This window comes from Parasteatoda tepidariorum, chromosome 9 (genome assembly GCF_043381705.1).
Source record: "Parasteatoda tepidariorum isolate YZ-2023 chromosome 9, CAS_Ptep_4.0, whole genome shotgun sequence".
Taxonomy (NCBI): domain Eukaryota; kingdom Metazoa; phylum Arthropoda; class Arachnida; order Araneae; family Theridiidae; genus Parasteatoda; species Parasteatoda tepidariorum.
The window spans coordinates 32270328-32293886 of NC_092212.1; the positions used below are offsets into that span (position 1 = coordinate 32270328).

General features: G+C 31.5%; 1 protein-coding gene across 1 annotated transcript in view; it reads left to right on the forward strand.

The window, feature by feature from the left end:
- The window catches only part of LOC107441899 (acetylcholine receptor subunit alpha-like 1), a 115976-nt gene extending 94867 nt beyond the window's left edge, over positions 1 to 21109 (forward strand). The window contains exons 7-9 of the mRNA XM_071184889.1: positions 8442 to 8666; positions 13221 to 13402; positions 19945 to 21109. Of these exons, the coding sequence (XP_071040990.1) occupies positions 8442 to 8666; positions 13221 to 13402; positions 19945 to 20139 (602 nt within the window). The 3' untranslated portion in view covers positions 20140 to 21109. The remainder of the gene's footprint in view (positions 1 to 8441; positions 8667 to 13220; positions 13403 to 19944) is intronic.
- Positions 21110 to 23559: the final 2450 nt, after the last annotated feature.

Sequence of the window (23559 nt, forward strand, 5' to 3'; positions counted from 1 at the left end):
GATTGGAGCAAGTTAACTGGTTAACGCCCAGCGTCATATATTTAGGACAGTTCCTTTTTTCAAAGACATTCATTGTGGTGGGAAACTTTTTTCAGTATTTTCATTTATCTGGGGGAATTAAAAGATTCCCAGATACCACAATGATTTAGTTTTCTGATTAGATGAAGAATTATAAGGAGCAAGTACTTTTTGATCTATCAAAGACTTTTTGAATGCTCTAACTATAGAAAAAACAATTAATTTCGATAATATATTTCATCACTTTTTCCATAAAACCACTTTTTGTATCATTTCAATATATATATTCGGGACAAAACGGGTTAATAGAAAACGGCATTTTCTGTAATTATTACGACAAATCACAGCTAAGCACTACTATAACCAGATAGAATAAAGTACAAACTTTTACTAACGTTTTTTTTAACGAAATAGGTAGTTGTTAATGCATAATTATGATTTACAATGCTTAATTTATTTTCAAACCCATTTATTGAACAGATGAAATTGTTGACAGTTTTGTAATTGATCATAGTTAAATTATTAAAAAATATGATCCATGCCTGGTAACTCTTTCGGATGATCAGGAAGATTTTATTTTCAGAATTTATCTGGTAGCCATATTAATGTATTCATACTTGATTCTTATTCTAATAAAATTGAAAAATTGGTTTAAAATTATTTTGATTGCCATTACATAATTGTAATTTAAACATACACATCTACCACGCATCGTTGAGTAAGATATATTTTCATCAACCTTTCTGAAAATAACGTTTACTCATGCTGATACAATTCTGAACAACTCCAAAATCAAACAAACACAGTTTAGAGCAAGCTGCTCAATTTATTTTTGATTCCTTTTTAGTTATTCAAGCAAAGAGCTTGAAACATTCATAAAAGCAACTCCATTGCCTGCTTACCTCATTGCTCAACCAAAACTGTTCAAAAATTCCTGATGAATGGGATAGGGGCTGCTTCGCGGCCCAGGTGCCCAATAAAATCTAAACACTAGGACTAGAGTAAGATATAAATGCTTCCAGAGATAAGAAATTACTATTTTGTGATCCTTAACTCGAGAGTATTCTATCCATTATTTTTATCCTTAACTTTAACCGAGTTAGAAGGAAGACTATAAATATAAACTATAGTCTGCTACCACTTTTGCTACTTCTCTCACACTGGTCTGCACTTACTGCCATTAATTCGGTCCCCCAAGAGCTCTATCTCTTGCAGAAGTGTGGATTTGTCCGCTCCTCGGACTGGTACATCGTAGTCTTCCTCAATTCAAATTTAAATCGTTAAGTAATTTGTATATATTATAAATATTGTATATAGTTATTCCTCAATCCCAGATTTGTTTTGTATATATACGTTTTGTATTTGTTTTGTATATATTTTTATTATCTTATCATATTTATGATTATCTAATCGTTAATTTACTTATGTAATCTTTTCAGCCCTTTTCACCCTCTTCTCTTATTCTTAATCAATTTCGATGAATAGTCCCCGGACTAGGTACTCCGTATCCAAAATTTAAATCGTTAAGTGCATCGTGTTGTGGATTAAATATAAATGAAAAGTAGGCTTACAATGTCATTTTAAAGTTAATTTCGCTACCACTAAGTAAAAGCTTTTTTGAAGTGTTTAAAAGTTGGCAGGTATACCGATTTGTAATGGAGTCACTCATTTAAATTAGTTCTAAAACGACGAATCGAATAACCCTAGTATTAGTTTTACACTTTAATAAACTAAAGTTCTGCCTTAACACTGAAATGGCATTTAATATGGCAAAATTAAATTTCATTTATTAAACAAATTGCTCGCTCTAAAACATTTCGAATAAATAATGAAAACGTTTCGTACTTTCAAACATATTTCATATCTGTTGAAAAGCACGTATTTACTTTAATAGAAACTTTGAAAGAAGGTATTTAGAACGAATTTTCGTGGCTAAAGGGTCAATGATAATTTTAAAAAGAAAAAAAAATATAGCATTTAAAATTATTAACGATGAAGCATTTAGTTTGAATTAATCTACGTAAAGAGGTCATATGAATATAAAATACCAATAAACTGAAAACGTTCATCTACAAGTTAAGTTAATGGCGAATACTCGCTTGCTCAACGAAAGGAAGTCAATAATTTATTCATACTCTCCTCTAAATGATTCTAATAAACATTTTATTATTCCACAAAATCTCATTGAATGAAAATTCCAAACATTTTTGAGAAAAATAACCTCTCAACGAATTCGCCTTGAAGGAATGTTGAATGAAAAATGAAGCAATTTCAAAAACTGAATGATGCTTCACAAAAATGGATTTTGAGTATTCAGCAAATTTCCTTCAACAGTAAAAAAATGGCTTTTCAGTCGATTAAAAACGCAGTTTCGCTTAGTTTTTAATCAAATTAGCGTAGAATTTTTACTTCCTCATAATCATCTTTCTAGTATAGATGAGTATTTATCTAAAATCTTGAGGGGGAAAAAGGTACTTAACTCATTAATAACTACAATATTCCCAGTTATGCCTTAGGTTTAGATAAATTGCAACAAGTATAAAATTTAAATTACTTAAATCATAACTCCCTGTAGATTGTTTGTATTAGCTTTCATGAAAATACCTTCGATTAACATAAAAAGTTTTAAACTACTTTTCTGAGAATAATAATATTTGTTTCATGAAAAATAGTTTAATTAACGACGTTAAAAGCATTTTGCAAAGAGCGTTGATTTTGACCCTGGAATAAAAGCTGTGGTGTCTCTGAACTGAATGATGTTTTCATTACGTAGAATTTAAAAAAGCAATTTTTAATTCGATATTACGCCAACGCATTTGTTATTTTAACTTAATTCTTTATAAACGAATGTATTATAAATTTTAATTTTTTTTTATCCCATTGGAATCTTAATTTTTTTCTGAAATTTTGCTCTCTAGGTAATTTACAAGCCAGCCAGGTGCCCGAGCGGTTAGCGCGCCTGACTGCGAAGCCAATGGCTGCGGGTTCATATCCCGCTCTGGGCATGGGTGTTTCTCTTTATGTGTTGTCCTCTGTTGTGTGTGATGTGTGAATGTGGCCCACGCTATGAACGGGTTTGTGATAGTGTCGCGTGGGTAATGTTACTTGCCTCCGTGACTTTGGTTCACAGGTGCCCACTGGGTAAAGTAAAATGAGTAACAATTCCGGTATTTTCTAAGGCGAAGAATAAAGTTCAGTGCCTGCCATTTGATAAAGTGAAAAAAGGTCCTTTTCAAAAGCTGTATGTAGTATAATAAAACATCACTTAATATCCAGTTTCACAGAAGTAAAACTGAATAAGAGAATGGTTGAAATTTTAGTGACATATTCATGACTGAATGTTTATCAAATATATGCATAAATGTTCAAATCATTTAAATGCCTCGTAAACAAAATCATTTTAAAACTTAAATTTTGCAACCACTTTAAGTATTTGAGGAAAACTCTCCGACAGCAATATGGATAAGTTAATAGTTCTGTAGATGTATCTGCTACATGGATGATAGCTTACATAAGCAAGGCTGCCAACTACTGCGATTTTCTCAAAACATTTCTTAGAGTGGTAGATAATTTAAAACTAATGTTTTCAGAATTTTTGGTAATTTTGCCAACATTTTAAAAGTTTCATCACTAAAAAGGAAAAAATAAATATTCAGTTTCTTTAAACATTTTGAATCGTTTACATGTAGTGGCGTGGAAAGTAACTTTAAATCAAAATTATAGAACAAAGAATCATGTATTAAAACATAAGTGTAGCTACCAGTAGAAGAAAATTTCCCTGCAGGGGCAGAAAGTTGGCTGATCAAAGCGAAAAGCAGCAAAATCTGTTAAAAAAATCATTTCCTTCAAGCCTGTTTTTGGGAGGAGTACTACTATTTCTTACAAATTACAACATGTATTACATAGGCCTGTTTTGTATTGGAGAAAATTAAATAGCGGGGCCGCCAACTACTATGCTCTTTGAAAAATATTTCATGGAGTGACTTAAGCTATAACTAAATCTAAATTTTTTATTCCTTACTAGCTATAACCAATAAGGCTATGATATCCTTATTTGCTATAACTAACAAGGAATAACTAAACCTTTCAGAACTTTTTTGTAATTTTGCCAACGTTTTAAAAGCCTCACCATAAGATAGCTGGAACAAAGTGACGTTTCATATGAACATTTGAATCAATTTGCATGTAGTGGTGTGGAAAATAACTTTTAATCAAATTTACACAACAAAGAATCACACACTAAAACATAAACTTAACTACTACTAGTAGAAGTTTTTCCAAAAACCGTTGGCAGCTCTGTAAATAGCGATGAATAGTTTATAATTATAATAGAAAGAGATTATTTTTTCGCAATAAAGAGAAATGCATTGAAAAATGCTTTAGAGAAAGTCAGTGTCTACCACGGGCTGTCGTGATAATGATGAGGAAGAAGCGTTTATTTTACTCCATTCGAAAACCAGCAATCAATATAAAATGGTTTTGAACCATTTTTTCCCTTTTCTTTTCCATCTTAATTTTAGGCCTAATCTACTATGAGGTCAGAGTTAAACTTATCTGCATGATCGTACAACTGTAAGAGCTTGCCAGCATAATTGTGCGGTTATAAATTAACCCAATATGTGCATGGTGGTAATATATTCACTTTAAAACTAATTTAAATTTTATAAAAAATTTGTTCTTTAAAAGAAACTATTTTTGTATTAAAAATATCCATTACAAAGATTAAACTATATCTAAAATTTAGAAATGCATTCTGGTGCACAAGGATTATCTTTAATCTATTAGATTAATTTTCAAATTGTAATAACCTTTTTAACACTTTTTACGTTTTCTATTTATCTATTTATACCAGAAAAAATAAAGGGAATGCAAAATTTTTTCTAAGTGCATCAGGTTTTAAAGTGTTTAAAAACAAAATTCTAGATTTAATAAATGAAAAAAGTTTTTTTTTCATACGATTCAAGAGGTAAAAGGAATACTTCAATCTTCTGGTCAACCCACAAGGCATGTTATACATCTACTAGCTTGTCATCCTTTTTGTTATCAAATACAGGCGTTCGGAAATTTTCAATCGATTTACTCGTCAATCATATAAAGTTGCCATTCTTTTTTTTTAAATATATGTACTAGACAGTTTTTACATTAATTTTTATACAGTATGCAATTTTCTACGAATTACACGAGGGAAAAATTCTTGGTTGAGTTAGTTTCCCAACCATTTTGAACTTTAAGTGAAAGTATTTCCCTTTGAAGTAATTTTCTGATTATTTTGTTATGCAAATATAGTAAAACAACATGATTAAGGGACAAATAAAGGTACAGAAATGAACATAGTATAGTCTCGATTCGATAAACAAGAACCTTCTTTAGTGTTTAAACACAGTACTATTTTGCGTCTAAACTAATCTAATCAGCAACCTCAGAAAACTGAAATGGTGGTAGAAAAAATTGATAAGGAATATCCCGAAAACCAACAACACGTATAACTGAAAGACACCACACGGTTTTTTATAGGTAGTCCGATCAGACCATTGCGAAGTTAAACTAATTCGTTTCGTTTCGTTTATTAGCAAAAATTGGGTGCCTGGGCCGCGCAGCGGCCCCTAACCCATACATCATGAAGTACTATTTACAAGTTGTATTAAAAACATTTTGAATTATGCAGCATTGAAGTAGCAGTACAGAAGATCAAGCAAATTTGCTTGATAAATTAAGCATGAATTGATATTAGTTAAACCAATTAGTGAAAGAACCATTTAATATGAAATCTATTAAAAATTAGAAAGTGGTAGCAAATATATGTCTAAAAATTTTTTAATTTATGAATATAATTGGTTTGTTTTATTTACTTATCAACCACTACAGATTCAATTCTCCAATATATATGATAAATTTCTCTCAAGTACTTCTAAAATAACATACTACAACTTCAAAGATATATAGGACCTCCCAGAATACAACAAAACAGAATCGATGAATCGGTTAGTGGCGCTCCGAGATAACCCCAATATCCAGCATCCAGTAATTCTAAAATAGAATTTGGGTTCATGCGCACAAGTGGTTCGCTTTTTAAATAATCTGCGCAGACTACTTATAAGAAACCGTGTGGAGGTGATGCGAAAACTCATCTCTTTATCTTGCCAATTATTTTTTTTTTAAAATAAAAACTATTTCTGTTAGAGAATCTCTGCGTGAGATTTCTGTTCCCAGAATACTAAAATTGAGAAGTAATGCAGTATGCTTTCAAATATCTGTTCAGAAATTTTATTGAGTTTTTTTTAATTTTTGAGGACACTGATTCAGCTTAGTTCAGACCCTAAAGAAGGTTCTTATTTTTAGAATCGAAATTATTGAATGAAGATTTCATTACAGATTCCGTACAAATATCATAGAGGGAGCTTTGGTGGCTCAGGGGATAAGGAGCTTACCGCCCTATGTGGTTATCCTGGTTCGAATCCAAGCGATGGCTGGTCATGATCAATTTCACTAACAGAAAAATTCATCATAATTGAATAATTTTTAACATATAGAGATAAGCGTATACTCATTTTGTAGCTTTAATGGAAACTGCATATAAAATAAACAGTGATGAATAGTGATTTCAAATTCAACTATTCTTAATTTTATATTTTGCAATTTTAATATTCGCGTTATGTTGAAGGGGATTGTAATAGTGTACTGGATTGATTGCAATATTCTTATGAAATTAAAACTATTTATATTTGACGACTTGGATATAAACATGGGGTACAATTTCACCTGAAGAACTGTTATTAATCATATTTCCTATCTTTAATGAGATTTTAGGTAATATTTAAACTTTCTTCGGCGCTCTTATTTGATAGAATTCGAATTACGTTCTATTATCTTATTAATAACAACTGTCTGAATTGATTGTAAAATATGTTAGTACTATTACTACATGTACTAGAAACACTGTAAGATCAGTTTTATCAAATTATATTCATTATTTTTCATAGACCTATAAAAATATGTAGTTTAATATTTAAACTGCTTGTATTTGATAGCTTATTTAGATTGAAAAATGATACATTGAATGAAAGATATATATCGAATTCATTGCAAACATTTATAGTTTTTACATGAGGAGTATTTTAATAAAAAGTTATATATATATATATATATATATATATATATATATATATATATATATATATACATATATATATATATATATATATATATATATATATATATATATATATATATATATATATATATANATAAAAATATGAAATATTTACCCCGACCTGCCCTAATTTAGGGCATACGGGTAAATCTTTATTAAAATCAAGAAAAACAGAAAAGTACATAAAATACAAAAAGTGCAAAAGTACGAAAACATTACAGAGTCTGATGGCAACAGCAGTAAAATAATTAAAATGCTCCGAGAGTCCCGCCTTATAGTGCCGAAGCCGACGGGACCTCCCTTATAGTGAGCCAAAGACACAAATGAAAAATTTTACAACACATCGCAGGAGAGTACGGTATGACATACAATGCATCATGTGCAGGCAGTACATAGGATTGAAACGAGTAATAATACAGAGTAAGTTGGGTCGCTAAATCAAAGCGATCATTAACATTGTGACAGGTTAATAAATGACACAAAGTATAAACTGTTGATGTATTCAAGAACAGTAAAACATAAAGTGAACCATTAAAAAAAACATGTACCAGAAGTGAACATAAGAAAACATTAAAAGGTCATAGGTAAACGGAGGTCCCAAGTTAATATAGGTCAAAGAACCAATACAGTCGATGACAAATTAACAACAGGTAAGACAGAAGAACAAAGTATATATATATATATATATATATATATAAGTAACAAATTTAAATTTATTCATCACCAGCAGAAGTTTTCTTCTATAAAATTACGATATGATTTAAAGTGTATCATATCAAAAATTTTGAAGAATTTTAAAAAGTTTTTTTTAATTGTTTAATAAACTTTGTTAAGGAACTTTTCTTTTCAAAGTGAACAATGAGCTAAAAAAAGGTTGGTAACCTATGATTTTCATGAAACAAAATAATCTATTGTTAAAAATTAATTTGTTAATTAAAAATTAATCCGTTCCAGGAAATCGCTGAAAAGTAACATCACCCACCCTTCATACCCTTTTTTCGACGGATTCGGATTTCGGACCCCTAAAATATAGGGGGTAACCGCAATCTGAGAAATAGGGTTGCAATAGTTTTATCAGGAGAGCAATCCAAAGTTTTTCATGGCAAAATACAAAATATGAGCAAAATCGGTCAAATAGTTCCTCAGAAATCAAATTTTAAAAATACGACTTTTTCAAAATTAGATTTCTCATAGACTATTGGAAACTAAGTTACAGCATAAGTTTTGTAGGACGATTTCTTAATGCTAACATTTAAGAATGTTTTATTTTCAGGCAAATACCTCGTGTTCACGATGATCCTTGTAACTGTATCCGTGATCGTGACGATCGCTGTTCTCAATGTCCATTTCCGGTCTCCTTCGACCCACCGAATGGCGCCCTGGGTGAGGAGAATCTTCATCCGCCTGCTGCCCCGAATTCTTCTCATGAGGCCGCCCCAGTACAAGATTGAGACCGACGACAATAAGGGAACCGCCCCGGCACCATCACTTGCAGAAGGTTGGATTTTACTCTTTGTCATAACTTTGTTAGAAGCCTGCAATCGATTTGAAGTTCATATTGTCCGTTACAAATATTAAATTGTCATTTAAAAAATATTACATATGTAATAAACTGCCGGATTTATGCTCTCCTCTCCTAAATTAAACTTTTATGTAATTTATCTACTTCACGGACACTATTATGGACACGATGAATGGACAAAGGCCATGTTTGGCTCAGGTATACACCTCCATTTGACAAGCCATGGGAAGTGAAGCCGATGGCAATTTTAAACTTTTATGAAAAATTTAAAAAATAATTTTAAAAAAACGCTACATTATTTTGACCTCTTGCTCTCTGAATACTTTAATATGCTGCTTGAACTAATCTCAACACCAAATCATTTAAACTACATAGTACAATATTTTTAAATAATTTCTAAAATTCATAAAATATTGTGGTTATTAAATCTACAGCAATGTTCTTCCCGCGGAAGTACAAGCCTCGTTTTACAGTAATGCTAAAGGTTGTCTTGTAAAAGAAGGTGGTATGGTATTTACCCCTTAACTCAATGGTAATATTCTAGCTAGAGACAAAGCATATTTGAAACAAAACAGAGATGCCAACTTGCTCCGGGCAGCAAATTTATATTTTAAAGTGGTAGCTAATCAATTGTGATTCCTGGTTTAATAAATTCAATTTAGTAGATTTTTAACCACCACTATTTCAATATAATTCCTAGGCTTATATAATTCACCATTTTGTAATACTTATGTCATGCTATACCTTTTAAAAAGAAAGCAAAAGTTGTCAGATATTGGCAAAATTTATTTTGTAGTTATTTACCGTTTTTTTAATTATTTTGGCGTGCCCGGAGCAGTTGGCATCTCTGACAAAAGAGCATGTGCATGCATATTCCAACTTGCAACGAAAGCACTACATCTGATATCTATAGTATACATTTAACACGTTCATGCCGGGGTGACCCACCGGTGGGTCACGCTAGATTGTCTCATCTGGCGGCGCACTGGAGTAAAAACTGGTAACAAATAAATTTTATTTTTTAGTTTTTTTCCAGGAATAATAAAAATCCATAACTACCAATTGTTTTTAGCGGAGGCAATTTTTATATTGAATTGCCTCTTCTTACAGTGAATTGTTATTGTTGAGAATAGATTAACTCCTCTCGAATATTATCTAATATTGAAATAGGTCTTCTACCAGTATTTTCTCTTTTCCGTCCCGCTTTCAGTCGCAACGGCCGGCGTGAACGTGTTAAGGATAAATGCCCTACTACTTCTTTTTAATAAAGGAGCCTTTCTCTTTCTTGTATAAAGAAGAGGAGGAAGTCATTCTCGGACAAAACTTTCCAGTCGATATAACATGTAATTCGAAGAAATGTGGACAGTAGATTGCTCGCAGAAAACTGACGATTTTAGTGCTTTTAGAGAATAAAGATAATATCCACTCAAAAGAAGCAAACGCCAAGGTTATATATGGCTGTAATGACTATAAGTTCTTGAAATGTGTTAAACTTAGCTGTCCTGTAGTGAATGGCTTTTCTATAAAATGAGGAATTCAATTTTTTAATTAAATGACTCAGTTTGTTTAATGTAGTTAATAAAATATGAATAAGAGTATTCGTTGATTAAGTTTAAAAAAATCAAATACAATTTTAATTCATTATACTATCGTCAAAAATAAATTGAACAGTCTTCATGACATTGGCCCTAAGAGGGTTAATGATTGTCTCATAAAACTACTTAAAAAGGAAAAAATTAATTAGTTATATGCAAAAGCGTCTAAAAATAAGAAACATTAATTGTAACAAAAATATTTCTTAAACCTACTTAGAGTTTTCTCACGTTCTGTCTAACCACTACTTATTAATAAATCAAATATATATATATAGTTTCGTATGCTAATTTCTTAACAGAAGCTGGGCTGCTAACCAATAAGCTTTTTGATTTTTACGGAGTAGTTGACACGCTGTCAAAACCTGAAGCTTTCTGAATTTTGGTTGATTTTGTCAACATTTCGCTAATGGGCTGCAATAGTGGCACAATTTGAAAAACACGCATTTTGGACTAAGAACAGGTGTAAANAAAAATGTGGACAGTAGATTGCTCGCAGAAAACTGACGATTTTAGTGCTTTTAGAGAATAAAGATAATATCCACTCAAAAGAAGCAAACGCCAAGGTTATATTTGGCTGTAATGGCTATAAGTTCTTGAAATGTGTTGAACTTAGCTGTCTTGTAGTGAATGGCTTTTCTATAAAATGAGGAATTCAATTTTATAAATTAATTTTGCAAATATAGACATTAATTAAAATTGCAAATATAGACTTTAATTAGACTAAATTTGCGAATATAGACAGATTTTGATTGTTTGTAAAAGGTTTAGCATGATATGTCTGAAAAAAGTAGTGAATTATATATACCTACGAATTGTTTAAAAATAGTGGTGGATAAATATCTATTAAATTGAATTCATTAAACCAAGAATCACAATAATTAAGTAAATTTTGAATAAATTTTCTTCAATTCCATAAAAGAGTGTAAATTTTATAGTTCTGTATCTGTCAGCCAGCTATTTTTCGCGGCCTATGTGAAAGGTCAGTGTCAGCAAGCGGTGGCAGACGCTGCCTAAATGTAATTTCAGCGTCAGGCACCGATGGCTGACGCGGTGCTCAACGTGTTAAGCAAACTAAAGCATTTCTTAAGCATTTTCCTTAGCAACAAAAACTTTAAACCCACTTATCTCAAAACATGATTTTTTGAGTTGTGCCTCTATTGCAGCGCATGAGCGATTTTCGAAGTCTCACCATCAGCTAATTGGATCTCAGGGACGTTTTATCTGAACTTTTTAACAATTTACATGTAGTGGTGTAAAAAATAATTTTAAAAGGAATTCACCAGAAAAAAAAGAATCTTACTTTAAAACATGAATTTTCCTACCACTAAAAAAAGTAGTAAGTTGTGGATAATTACTAGCGCTCTAGCTAGCTTTTTGTTGCTAAGGAAAATGCTTTAGTTTGCTTAACACGTTGAGCACTAGTTGAATGAGACTACCTATAGAGACCTCTGTGGAAACTTTCAGATATTTCGAGGAAGTACATGAAGCACTCAAACTTGATGATTGATTTCCAAACTTATCTTCTATATACTCCCATCAAAGTCGTTAACGGCACCAGATGTTTCTTGCTTCAGGAGATTAATTATCCTTATCTTATTGTTGTCGTATTTTGTATGGTTTAGCTCCACAGAATAGGTCTGATACAGTGACTACCAAGGACGGGAATAAACTAGGACATATAAAATAGATAATTAGCCTGATGAAGCAAAGTACAAATTTATTAACCTATGCAAAAAGAAACTTATATTTGTAATATATTTACAAATGTATCTTTATTTTTCTTAAGTAAAAAATCAATAAATTTCAAAGAAAGCTTGTGAGCATTCTGTTTAGTTTCTAAAATATATTTTTCGTTATAGTATGATTGTCACAATTATTACTGTTTAGAAATAATGCAAGTCTTAAGAATTTCTTAAACAACAGTAATGTTCAATTAAGATTTGAAATCGATTGAAGATTGAATACATCTTCATTTATTTTATATGCATCATGAAATAAGACTGAATTTTTAAAATTGCATGGCATAAATATAAAGCAACTACATTTCCACTCGAGGGTACCTCTCTGGCACCATAAATTACCTGCTGCAATGTTAAAATCTTTACACTTTAATCTTTATTAACCACTTTATTTCGCGCCCAGGTCGTCGGGCTACCGAAGCGGGGGTGCCATCCCCTCCGCAGAGGATCAAAATTGTGATGGCATGTCTTCGGATCATCCTCCGGGATGTTTCCCAGACCGTCGCCAATAGCCCATTGTGAAGCTCTAGTGCGACGTAAATTAACAACAACAACAATAACCACTTTATTTAAATGGTCTCTATGTGTTAGATGGAAATGGTGCAGTGTGTGTGTGTGTTCTGTCTTATTAGTTGCGACCTTATTTTAATAGTTTAAACAAACTCCACTGTTAAAGAGTTGAAATACGTTTTCATATTTAATCAAAGTATAATTTTCCTGTAGTTTGCGTTCAAAGAGCGATAATTATAAAGACATTTGAATTTTTCTGTCTCGATTTGAAAACTAGTTGAAAATATTGTTAAATCAAGATGAAAACGTATTTATAATGTCTAAAACAAGCAATCCTCTGATTACAAGTTGATATAATAATGTACAAAATTATATAAGTGGTAAATAGTGTAGGAAGCATTAAACAAAGATCTGTTTGTTAGAAATTTGTTAATGATATGATTCTTATCACTACGGTGCAGAGACACACGCGCACACATTTCATTGCGTACAGAGACATGAGAAGAAGATTTATATCAGTCCTGTCAACAAATCGTTAAACAGAGGAAAAGAAGTAACCTAATATTTTATTCATTTACAGAATTTTGTTTAAATATAATTATTACAATCGCCATATTACTTCCCTAATGAGTACATAGTCATAACTTCAGTGTGTTTCATTCAGAGATTGATATTATATTTCTTAGGTTACATGAAGGAACAAGTGGTAAACAGCACAGGACGAAGATTGTCGGAGGAGCTGGTAATCCATGACCTGGAATCGAGCCCGGGTATTGTGGAGAAGCGGCTACCCCGGCAGATTGAACGAGCAATCCACAATGCCATGTTCATTGCCCAACACATCGACAATAAGGACGACTTCGAGAGCGTGAGTCATATTTTCACGTTTGCAAACTCTATTACAATTACATCTGTTTTAACGATATGATTCCCTTATTACTAACCCTATTCCCTTATTACTACTAGCTATACTTATTAGACTTTCCATCTTCTGAAGTAACAAGATAACCGTATTCAGACTATATGTCAGACCTGGTCATATTTTCTTTAATATTTAATATCATAACTGGCGTTGAACAGCTTGTTAAATTTTGAGTTCAAGATTATCAAAGTTTAACTCCCTTTGAACCCAATCCAGAAGACAACCGTATACCACTGGTGATATTTTTTTGCCAGCGCTGTGATCGATGCGATCAAAGAGTAGATTTTGTAGCGACCAGTCATCGCTGGAATTCGTACCTTAGTAGGAGACGAGCGTTTGATGCCATGAGCTTCCGCAGCTCTGGGTATACATTTATATTTTATACATTTATATTTATTTTATTTTATAACCGATATTTTGAACAGGCGACCCAATTCTGAGAATACGACTAACAATGTTCAACTCCGTGGTTTTGTGATTTTAAAACCAACCCAGAAGGCAACTACTGAATCAAGTATTGGGGCGAAATACCTTTCGTGGAGGACTTTTCAATGAACTCACCTACTGCGTTACATGGAGAGGAAAACTTTTAAAGTTAGTCTTACAGCAAGGAGATTCTATCTCAAGATCCGTCTATTACTGAGGATATTTTGTCTCTGCACTGTGATCTGTTTCGAGCCCAGAGCTGAATTCAGACCAACCACTCACCACTGGTTTATGAACACTGATTGCGAGCACTCTATCCCCTGCCCCATCACGGCTCGGTGTATATTTATTGAGGTGTGACATGTTTGTTTCTTTCTCGAAATTTCTGGAAGAAGTTGGCTCGAGCTCTAACTGATTCACTTTTTAAGTAGTTTGAATAGTCTACTTGTATAACGAGTTCTAAAGACTTTACTGTTTGAAGATTACCTTTATGGCAGTTACTTTATAAATCGTTGGGAGTTCGCGTATTTTTTTTTTTTATCCAACCTCCTGATGCCCTTTGGAAAAATTTTCGGAATCAAAAGGCTCCCTTTCATTTTATTTTCCCCGCCGATTTAATAATGTTACTCACATTTTTTTTACCTCAATCACCTACATCATGCGTCTAGTTCGCTTACATTACTTATCTATCTTAAGAGTGCTTTAAAAAGCAGATCTGAAGTGAGAAAACAAAGCAGACTCACAAAAAGAAGGAAAAGTCATATAAAAAACACGAAATCACAAGAGAGGGTTGTAAATTATGCATCATAATCAAGAATAAAATACTCAAACCATTCATCATCATTTTATTTTAAATAAATGATTGAACCTCCGGAAGAGACCACCTCTATTTACGACCACTATCTAGAACTCCTGAGAGGGGTAGAGTGCATCCTGACGACTCGAAATCATATAGCAATGCGGGGTCGGAAATGAGCTACAAATGAATTTTTTTGTTTCACTGTTTTGTATTTCAAACTTAAAAAAAGTTTCATTTACTAGTTAAAAAAAACATCTCAACTTATCAATACATTTATCAGCAAAAACTATAAAAAAAATCCTACCATCTTCTCAAAAAAATTTCCATAACAAAGCCGAAAATGTAAAAGCATTTATCAATACAAAATGAGCCGCTTTCGATTTATTCAAACTGTAAATCTTTAATTTTCTTTCTGGCAATTTGGTGAGAATGTTGCCAAAGCAAAAAGGGAAGAGATTCACTTTTAAGTGAGTGGAGAGACAAAACTCCATCATTCCTACTGAAAGAACTGCAGAAACCTTCATGCATGATTCAGTATAGACACTTCGGCAACGGCAGATGGATTTCTCATCGATCATTTCACTTCGCTTCTCATTCCTCAAACATTTTCTTTTCCATCGTCCCTCTTGTCTCTCTGCCTATATTTGCTTTTCGATTTCTTTGACCTCATCTGGTCGACTCTGGGGGGGGGGAGGGGAAGTCGAAATTCGATGAAAAAGCATTGGCTTTTTCTCCGGTAAAATCAATCTCAAAAGTTTGAGACGAAGACCTTTTTCTTATCGATTAGCCTCTATCATAAATTTTTATTATGTTAGAATCACTCGATATTCGCAATGGAGATAAAGCAACATAAGCTCACTTAATTAATTTTTCCTCGCAGAAGTCTCTTTGATAGCTTTTTATCAAGAAACACACGATAGTCTAGTGCGTCTTAATTTATGTTTGTTACCTAATGCTGCATTAGTAAAAGCGCTCCTAAAGGTAATCAAATAAATTTATTCTTTGCTACTTTAGCATTTTGTTACCACTTATTGATTGTTTTGAAAATCTATTTCAGCAATCACATGGTATTGTGGCCATATCTTAGTCGTTGAGGAAAGTTTTTCTTTTCGATAGCAACATTAATGTTCTTTTTTTAATGTTTCAAAAATATTTGTTTTTCTCACCACTACATATGATTTAGAAATACATCTGTTAGATAAGCAGTTGTCTTTTATAAAATTCTTCTTACTCCAATAACTACTTTATCAGCCCAAGAAGAGCGTATTGTGAATAGCTCTGGGAGAGACTGTTCACGATTCAAATAATGAATTCATAAACTTTACAAATAAGGTTTTAGCTTACGCCGATGATTTTGGTATTGCTACTAGAAACGTCCTACTTTAAAGAAAAGCATTTTCCGCTTTAGAAATAGCTGTAAATCATGCAGAATTAACTGTAAATGACTCTAAAAGCATGTCTGTACTACATAAAATATCATCTAATGATCGACTCAAACTTTTGAAAATCGGCCCTTATGAGTTTGATGTCGGACCTGATTTTAAGGAGCTCTTTTAAACCCAAAATTGACATTTTTTCTGAAATCCAAAATCATATTTCATTTCCCAGCAAAATGTTTTTTGGATTTCCCTTTTGGGGCTAAGGGCCCGTTTTCTCTTATAAAAACAAAGTTTCTTATAAAACTCTCATAACCGAGCCGGACCGAGAGTATGTTTCGAAAACTGGGTCTTGCAACTAAAGCTTAAGAATACAAAATTGCATTTTTTGAAAGAAATGTTTTCAGAAGAAACCTATTGAAAAATGACCTAAGTAAAATGACTAAGTAAGAAGAAATTTATAGAAATTGACCTAAAGCGAAAGAGATTTTAGTTCAAAAAATTAGAGAACAAATAAGGAACAAATGTTAAAACTATTAAGGAATGAACTAATCCTCTCATGTTGGACGAATGGTCGAAAATTCCAACAACGAATACTTTGTTTCAAAGCTCTTCACAAATCCAAAATTTCGCTGTCTCGATTCAATTGAATACAATTTTCGAATCTTTGGGTCATGACTCATGACCTACTAGTCGGTCATGATTAACAACAAGTTAACCAAGATTGTGGTCGAAGAATTTTTAGACTTCTGATAATAGGTTGCCCTGAAAGAAGCTTCTCTGTAAAGCTTCTGGGCTATCATGTCAAAGATGACTTAATGCATGCCGTTTAAGCTAGTAAGCATATTTTAAAATGAGAAATGTAATATACGGACAAATAGAGCATTAAATACTCTGGAAAAAAATTTATAGGAAGAATAAAGATTATTGCTCGAAGAACTTCGTATGTTATGATTATGAAAAATAAGATTTTTCTTTAAATCGTAAAATCATTAAAAAAAATAAACCTGAAAACAAATATCGAGTTAAATTGTTGCGTAGTTCCCCATAAATTCTAAGATAGTAAAAAACTACCAGAGCATAAAAATGTTTGAAAATTATGAATAATGAGATAATTACATTGAAATCGCTAAATTTACGAAACTCTTAAACCGATAAATCAGAAAATTCTAAAATACAGGAGAGTATTGAGCCACAAACAATGTTTTAAGTGGAATATCTTTATTCACATAACAAGATTTATTGTGAAAACGACAATTAATAGTACAAAATTTTTTTTCGATGAAAGAGTTGTTAAGACTTGTTCTGTCATTAAATTTACGCTATCCATTTTTATAGTAATTTTTATGCAGCTATATTCAGTCTTTATTACTCTTATGGGGTTTTTCAATACCCCTGTAAACTGAAAGTTTTATCTATTTCATGCATCTAAGCATTGTTTCAAAAAGTGGTAGGAATATGATGCCATACTCAAAAGAGAAAAATCGCATCAATCACAGACTATCGTGTCGTTGATTTGACAGTAATCGTCTCTCACGGACTCAATCAATTTGAAACCTGACACCTTTCACTGATATTTCAAGCGGTAATTTTCTGTTTTGATAAGCAAAAGTTCAAAGCATGTCTTAATTGACAAAAATAAAATTTTGTCAAACAATAAAATTTTGCCATTAAAATGAAATTAAAAGCCGTTTGCGTAGTACCAAATAAATTGTTTATAGCTATTACTCAAACTTATATATTGTCTATCTATATATATATATAAATAAATGTTTGTCTGTGTATCCTTTATAGACTCAAAAACCACCCAACCGAAATCGATGAAATTCGGTATACAGATAATTTGTAGCACGAGGAAGATCATTGTCGACATTAAAATATTCTACGACGAAGCATTCGAGCGGGATGACCAAAACACGAAAAGGAATTTTCTGATTGGTTAAGCGTTAGCCATCGTTTTAAATTTAACGATAAGTGATTCAATTTATTAGGTATTATAACGTTAATATCAGTGATCAGAGCTTATAGATCTTTTTTATCAAAAAATAGTTTATTGCTCTTATTTAAATATTTGATTATTTTATGTTCACTTTGTCAGATAAATTCAATGAACAACATTACGTGGTAGAACGCATGGTCTGTCACTAAATTTATACTTTCAAAGTTGCCTGATACCACGCTCTTTTTATTTATATTAATTATTTTAAAATGTGTTTCTAACAAAATAATTATTTAAAATCATCGGCAATTGAAATGAAAAAAAAGTATATATGTATTCAAAAACAAAATTAATAGAAAAGTTATACAAATTTGTTTGGGAGACGCGTAAAAAATCGTCATATTATTATTAACTCCAATGATGCTTAATTAATTTGGGTTATGTATGCATATTGAAATAAAAGAAATATGCTATGTACTAAAAAAGAAAAAGTAATGGAGTAAAGATATTTATTTGTCTAGAAGAACTTTAAGTAATCGACATACTATCATTAAAGACAATGATGCTTAGTTAATGGTTGGTAATATATATATTAGCTGAAATAAAAAAAACTTATACAAAAGAGCAAAATTAATGGAGAAAAGATACTAATTTGCTTTGAAGAACCGTAAAAATTGCCATATTGTTGATGCGAATGCCTAATTAATATTGTAAATATGTATTAATTAAAATAGAATAAGATAACTTGCGGTCAAAGTTAGTAGAGAAAAGGTTAATGGGCAATACTTTTAAGAAAACCGTGAAAAATTGCCATTCGCAAATGACGCTTTATTAATATGTATCTACTACTGACAGCAATATGTACCACTGGTGTTATGGAAATTGGTGCAATTTTGATAAGAATTTTACCACAGGTTTTCCGTAGATTCATAAAATATTTTTTTCAGTGGTAGCAAAGATAGTGTATTAATATTTTAATGAATTATATTTAAAAGAACTTTTTCCCATTACTTCTTATAGTAAAGTAAAGGTCAGATAGAGAAATTATCGTGTTCCAAACTCCTTATCAAATTCTAATAAGAATACTATTTTATTTTCAAAAAAAAATTTCAGCTTTAGTTGGCTGTAACTGACAAACATATTTTGCACAAAACTAAAATGTTGAAGGGTAATGTAATAAGTATCAATTATACTAATATAGGTATATAATATTATATTGTGTTAATATATGATTATATGCCGATTTCTGGGCTAACTCTATTTTTTAATAAATGAGTTGTTTTACTGTAACCTTTACATAAAAAACCTTCGTATATTTTACCTCTATTAGATTCTAATTAACGACCAACTTTTTTTGTGAGACAACGGACCTCGTAGATAAGTTAATTGCATTCAGCACAAAAATTGATAGATATAAATTAGACTAGTATGGTTATGAGCTGGGCCGGGATAGCCTGGTTGGTAGGGCGCTGGGCCGATGTCCGAGAGTTTGTGGGTTCGAAACCCGCCGGCTGGTGTGGTAAAGTGACCTCATACACGTTAAATCTGTCGAGTCGCAAAAGTCTTCCATGTTCCCATAACAAATCAATATCTCTGGGGGTAATGGATTGGAGATAGATCATTCTTTGATTCGGGTCAAAATTACGATCTGTGGATGAATGAATGGTTGTATGAATGGGTCCGCCCTATAAACGGGTGTGACGTATGGTGTGACAGAAGTCGAATTCTTGGCCATAGATGGCGCCACTGGAAAGCAAGAACAATCGCACCCCCTCTGCCTGAACAGGCATACGTCAACAACAACATGGTTATGAGTTGTAGCAAAACTTTTCGTTGCCTTAAAACTGACCTATTTAACGAACAAAAGGATATTAAATAATTGAATTTTTTTTTCTTTTGTATAATATTTCATATTTTAAGAAATTAAGATTTTTTTTTCAAATTTCAGATCAAGGAGGACTGGAAGTATGTAGCTATGGTCATCGACCGCTTATTTCTCTACGTTTTCACATTTGCCTGCATTGCTGGCACTTGTGGTATCTTTTTACAAGCTCCGTCACTTTATGATCCCAACAAACCTATAGACATCGCCTTATCAAAAGTTGCTTTAGGACAAGATATTCCAGATGTTCTATTTGAATAATTTTTGCCATACCTATATTTTTTTTTCTTCTTCTCTAAGTATATGTTCTGAAGTGCTTTTTAGAAAATTTATTTGTTCCCTGTCCCTCAAAGTATCATTGAATTTTTAGTTGTACTCTACTTAATATTTAATACTAAAAGCATTAACTTTGATAAAATATCTATTTTATAGATTTTTCAAAATATCATAGTATTTTAAAGCATTTTTAAAATTCTTTTGGTACTTCGCAAAGGAAATTATATTATTTCGAACTTGTAAACATCAAGTCATGAAATTTTGAGAAAAAATTCTTCCAAAAATTATCTATTTATCGTTAGGAAAATGAATTATATAATAAATCAATTCTTTTTTACATTTCATATTAGGAGCCCTAGTTATTTTTCTAAAAGCTGATTATAAAAAGACTCTTAATTATATAAATTGCTATTAACTAACTCAATGATACTTTGCAGCCTTTTGTATACTTGATGCTTTTCTTGCTAAGTCAGTTAGAGATAATAAAGAAAACTTTATACTGATGATAGAACAAAAATGCTTTCTATCAATTATTCTAAGATACAACTAATCTCATTAAGTAATTTGTTAGGAGTTAATGTTTCTAGAAAAGCTTTAGAATCTTTATAAATAAAACTTTTTGTATCAGCTAGACTTTTTGCACATGACTAGAATGCATGCAATATTTTGAAATAGAATTGATACATTCTGAGTTAATAGAATGCGTATGTTCTTAATGCAACAGCAATGCTTAAAAAAATTTAGATAAGGGAAACGTTATCAATACCAAAAGATTCACATTATGCGATGTAAACATGCAATAGTGATGACCTGTTGTTTCCTTCAACTCTCCAACCATCTTATGGATTAGCAGAATCTTTCGTCCTCTCTATGCCCCTGAGTGGCCCTAACAACTTCCTCCGTTCTGGAAAACTGCGCAATGACTTCCTGGAAGCAACTCGAACTTCGAGAAAAAGAACAATACCAACAATTAGTTGGCATGATTTGATAAGTACATACACGCTGCTTTTAATACTTATTCCTCCTGAGCCTCGCCTGACTAATAACATCCTTTGTTCTAAAAGAACAATGGACCTAACAACAAAGATTTACACTATATTACGCTTTTGCATTGTTACATCTAATGTTCAATGATTCTTCTACATCTAGAGAATTTGAAATAAAAACATTAGGTAAAAGAGCGAGCTTTTATGACACTACGTCTTTTGGAATGGCACAATTGCAAGTTTTTTTTCTTCTCTTATTTGTTAATAATTATTGCTCTTAACACAAGAATTCCAAAATTAAACATTTTGCTTAAATTCAGAGTGGTTGCTGTCAATTCAGGTTAATACCCGTTTCTGCAGAAGCTTTTACAGTAAAACTGTAAACAGTAAAGTCTCGATTTATGAATAAAATTAATTATTTTTGATGGGAAATTTCTCATAAATTTGGTTCAAAATTGAGACATAATATCGCTCATGTACTTTGATGTTATGCCAATTTGTTTTAATCCTAATAAAGTGTTAAATTGAATCATATTGTCGTTTAGTAAATTTCAAGATTATTTAATTAGTACGATAATATGGCTTAATTCGGCATCGCTTTAAGGTTGACGCAAATGGGAATAATGTTATAATTAAGCGCGTTTCAAAAATTCTGAGAGGTAACATTTTTAAATGCTAAAAGTGAAACGATAAATATTTTGCCAATTCTGTAAAATAGACTTAGAAACTTAAAATGCTATATGATACTTAAGGAGCAGAAAGCATACATTTATGATTAAATATATTTGCCATTTTCAAAACTCTTTTAAAACAGAGTAGTATGTTTCAATTAAATTAAAGTACAGATCGCAACTAAACAACTAAATTCCTAGCTCTATTAAAAAAATACATATAGCAATGATTCTTGATCTAGATATAGATTCATCAATTTACTTTTTTTTATTAATGATACGAAAAATGTTTTTAAAACAGTTGGATTAATTCTAACATTATAAAACAAAAAGTAATTATATATAAGTTTCCTAACTCAGCGATCTAGTTTTTTCTTTCGAAGCAATCTAATAGTTTCAGAAGATTGATATGTTCCAAATGAAAGTGCATTTTAATACATTAGCAATGCGTGCCGTTCCAAAGGGCTAACAAAACAAAATTAAAACACAAAACAAGGTAGCCTAGGATTAGAAGAGAATGGTCCATCGTTTTATCACTCGTTACGGTGCACTGGTTGAAGTAATCAAAGTCAACATCATTGTTCACCATCTGACAGTTAACATTATTGATATTGTATTCTACACAAATAACTATATATAACCGATAATCAATGATCTTGAGCTGAATGGAATTCCTTAAACAGCATTGTTATTATTATATGGATTTCACATTACCGTTTTTGCAATTAAAAATAACTTCAACAATTGATACTTTAAAAATCGATACTAGAATTGATACTGTAGGATTTGATATTAGTTGAACTAAACTGATATTAAATTTATTTTATATATTGACAAATTACATTAAGTATTCGGAAAACTATTTTTTTTAAAACAAATTACTCCCTCTGTCCTAAATTTATTGCAAAATTTAATTAATTTTGTACTGATGATTTTATGATATTTTTAAATATTTTTCTGACAATTTAGGGTGCTATACTATCAATCAGCAACATTTATTTACTATGCATCCCTTTATTAAATGAGTACTAAATTAGTTTCAATAATCCAGGGTTCGCACACTCTTATACCACGCCCCATTTCGCATGGCCATCCATCAACAATCGTATAAAACTATCTTCTAGCTCAGTGGTTACCAACTGGCGGTCCACGGGCCTCTTCCGGCCCGCGAAGCCTTTTTTTTGTGACCCACGAGCTAAAATATATTAGTTGTCATTTTTTTGCGGACAATTTTCGTAAAGAATCTGTATGGGTTTAAAATACTTTTCTTTCGTTAAAAAAACAACATAATTTCTTCGTTTCTGTGAAATTTAACATACCAACGGTGCTAAAAAAAATTTTTCTCGAGTAAAAATCTACATCTTATTTTAATTTGTAATTCAATACTTTTGTTTTGTACAACTTGATAAAAGTCTGACAGTAATATTTAATGTTCCTTCAAACATAAAAGAGTCCTATGTAAAATTTTGATAAAGTTGCGGCCCGCCATTTGACTGGTGTTTTTAATTGTTGCTTGTAATTGTCAGTAGTATAATATTACTGGTGTCCATCTACTAAATTACGTCGAAGTTATTTATGACACTGCTTATTTCAAATGTAGCAACAAATTAGGGAAAAAAATTTCAACCTAAATGTAGCAATTAATTTGGGACGGAGAAAGTAGTAAATTTGAATAGTTTATCAAAGCAGTTTATTAGGATTTTGCATTAGTGAAAATTACACTCATTCTTTTGTTTGAGGAATGTTTA